Source organism: Nicotiana tomentosiformis, chromosome 1 (assembly GCF_000390325.3).
Source record: "Nicotiana tomentosiformis chromosome 1, ASM39032v3, whole genome shotgun sequence".
Lineage (NCBI taxonomy): Eukaryota > Viridiplantae > Streptophyta > Magnoliopsida > Solanales > Solanaceae > Nicotiana > Nicotiana tomentosiformis.
In genome coordinates this window covers 22,933,183-22,934,990 of record NC_090812.1, presented here as the reverse complement: position 1 = coordinate 22,934,990, position 1,808 = coordinate 22,933,183, and the positions used below count along the sequence as shown (strand labels likewise).

Sequence of the window (1,808 nt, the reverse complement as noted above, 5' to 3'; positions counted from 1 at the left end):
TGGTTGATCTAATAATTTTCAAACTTAACAAGGATATCAGTAATTTAGTAATTAACTGACGTCAATGAAGATTTAGAACAAATCATTTCCGATTATTGTGTACACGTTATTTGGTCGTCTGTGCAATATAAGGCATCTCAGTATACATCTAGTGGGGGTTATAAACGTTCTTTTTTTTTCCTTGGGAAGTTTCTATCAAATCTTAATTTCTCTACCTGCTACTGCTAGGTGAATAAGATTTGGTCTGTGTAGTTGTTGAAGGAAGCTTCAGTATTCAAGTGTTTAATAAATTTACCATTGATGACTTGGTAATGCAGAAGTCTAATCCACAATTTGATTAGGGGAAATTGACGACCAATTCAAACAAAATATTCATCTATAAATACGAAATGTTTTCTTATTATGTTTGTCACAAATCAACAACGGAAAAAGATCATTTGAATAGTTTCATAAGATAGTTTCTAGTAGAAATGGCTCTCAAAGTATTGATATTAACCATTGCAACAATGGCTGTGTTATTTTCAATGAGCCATGCATTTGATCCTAGTCCTTTGCAGGATATTTGTGTTGCTGTTGATGACTCCATGGCTGCTGGTATATGATCAAATAATTACTTTAAACTCAAAAATCAATCTGCTCTTAGCAATTTTCATGAAGTTTTATGTGTTTTTTTAATTAATTAAAACTTCCTTTGCAGTTTTTGTGAACGGAAAAATTTGCAAGGATCCAAAGCAGGTTATGGCAAATGATTTCTTTAAATCGGGTCTAAACATACCTGGAAATACCTCAAATCAACTTGGATCTGCTGTAACTGCTGTGAACGTAGGCAACTTACCTGGACTCAACACTCTGGGCATTTCATTAGCGCGCATCGATTATGCACCATATGGTCTCAACCCACCTCATACACACCCCCGAGGAACTGAGATTCTTGCTGTTCTTGAGGGTACACTATACGTTGGCTTTGTCCTTTCAAACCCTGGTCCAAATATTAAGAACAAGCTCTTTACCAAGATTTTAAATCCTGGAGATGTGTTCGTTTTCCCAATAGGTCTCATTCATTTTCAGTTTAATGTGGGAAAGACTAAGGCTGTTGCATTTGCCGGACTCAGTAGTCAAAATCCAGGAGTCATCACTATCGCGAATGCAGTATTTGGTTCAGACCCACCAATCAATCCTGATGTTCTTACGAAAGCATTCCAAGTTGAAAAGAAAGTTGTGGATTACCTCCAATCACAATTCTGGTGGGATAACAACTAAAAGAATAGTAGCAAACTATCAATCTACAAATAGTTATGGTTATGTGAACTACTTGTGTCACATAAATAAGTAATGTTTCCGACTGGTTTTCCTCTCCATTTTAGTGTGGTGTATTGGATGAGGATATGTTATGGCTCGTTATGGAATAAAAATAAGTTTACTGTTTGTGATATTCATCCCTCTTTGGAACAAAGTACAAGCGAAAAAAAACAAATTGCTTAGTTCTTGCGGCAGCGGGAGTGGTATCCTTACCATTAACTGTCACTATCCACTTTTTCTTTGCTTAAAGAAAGACTACTTTATTTGTCGCAATCTATACACATAAAAGAAATTTTTTTTTTTTTTTTTAGGTGGGATGATAGATAAGATTTATTCATTCTTAACCTGAGGTATCATGTTTGAGTCTTGGGAATGAAAAAATTATGATAGGGAGCACTAGAAACACATGAGAAATAACAACTTAAGAGATGGTAAACTAAACAAGTTAAAAAGGGTTTGGACATTTTACGTGTTGTTATTTAGATGTAGCTTATACATGTGTTATTTCA

The 1,808-nt window shown here is 34.8% G+C and overlaps 1 protein-coding gene across 1 annotated transcript; it reads left to right on the top strand.

Annotated features, from left to right (window-relative positions):
- Positions 1–403: 403 nt before the first annotated feature.
- On the top strand, positions 404–1,432 carry LOC104112640 (germin-like protein subfamily 1 member 17). The gene is made up of 2 exons (XM_009622622.4): positions 404–594; positions 698–1,432. Exons 1-2 carry the CDS (start codon positions 471–473, stop codon positions 1,258–1,260), a joined length of 687 nt encoding a protein of 228 aa, XP_009620917.1. The 5' UTR covers positions 404–470; the 3' UTR covers positions 1,261–1,432.
- Positions 1,433–1,808: the final 376 nt, after the last annotated feature.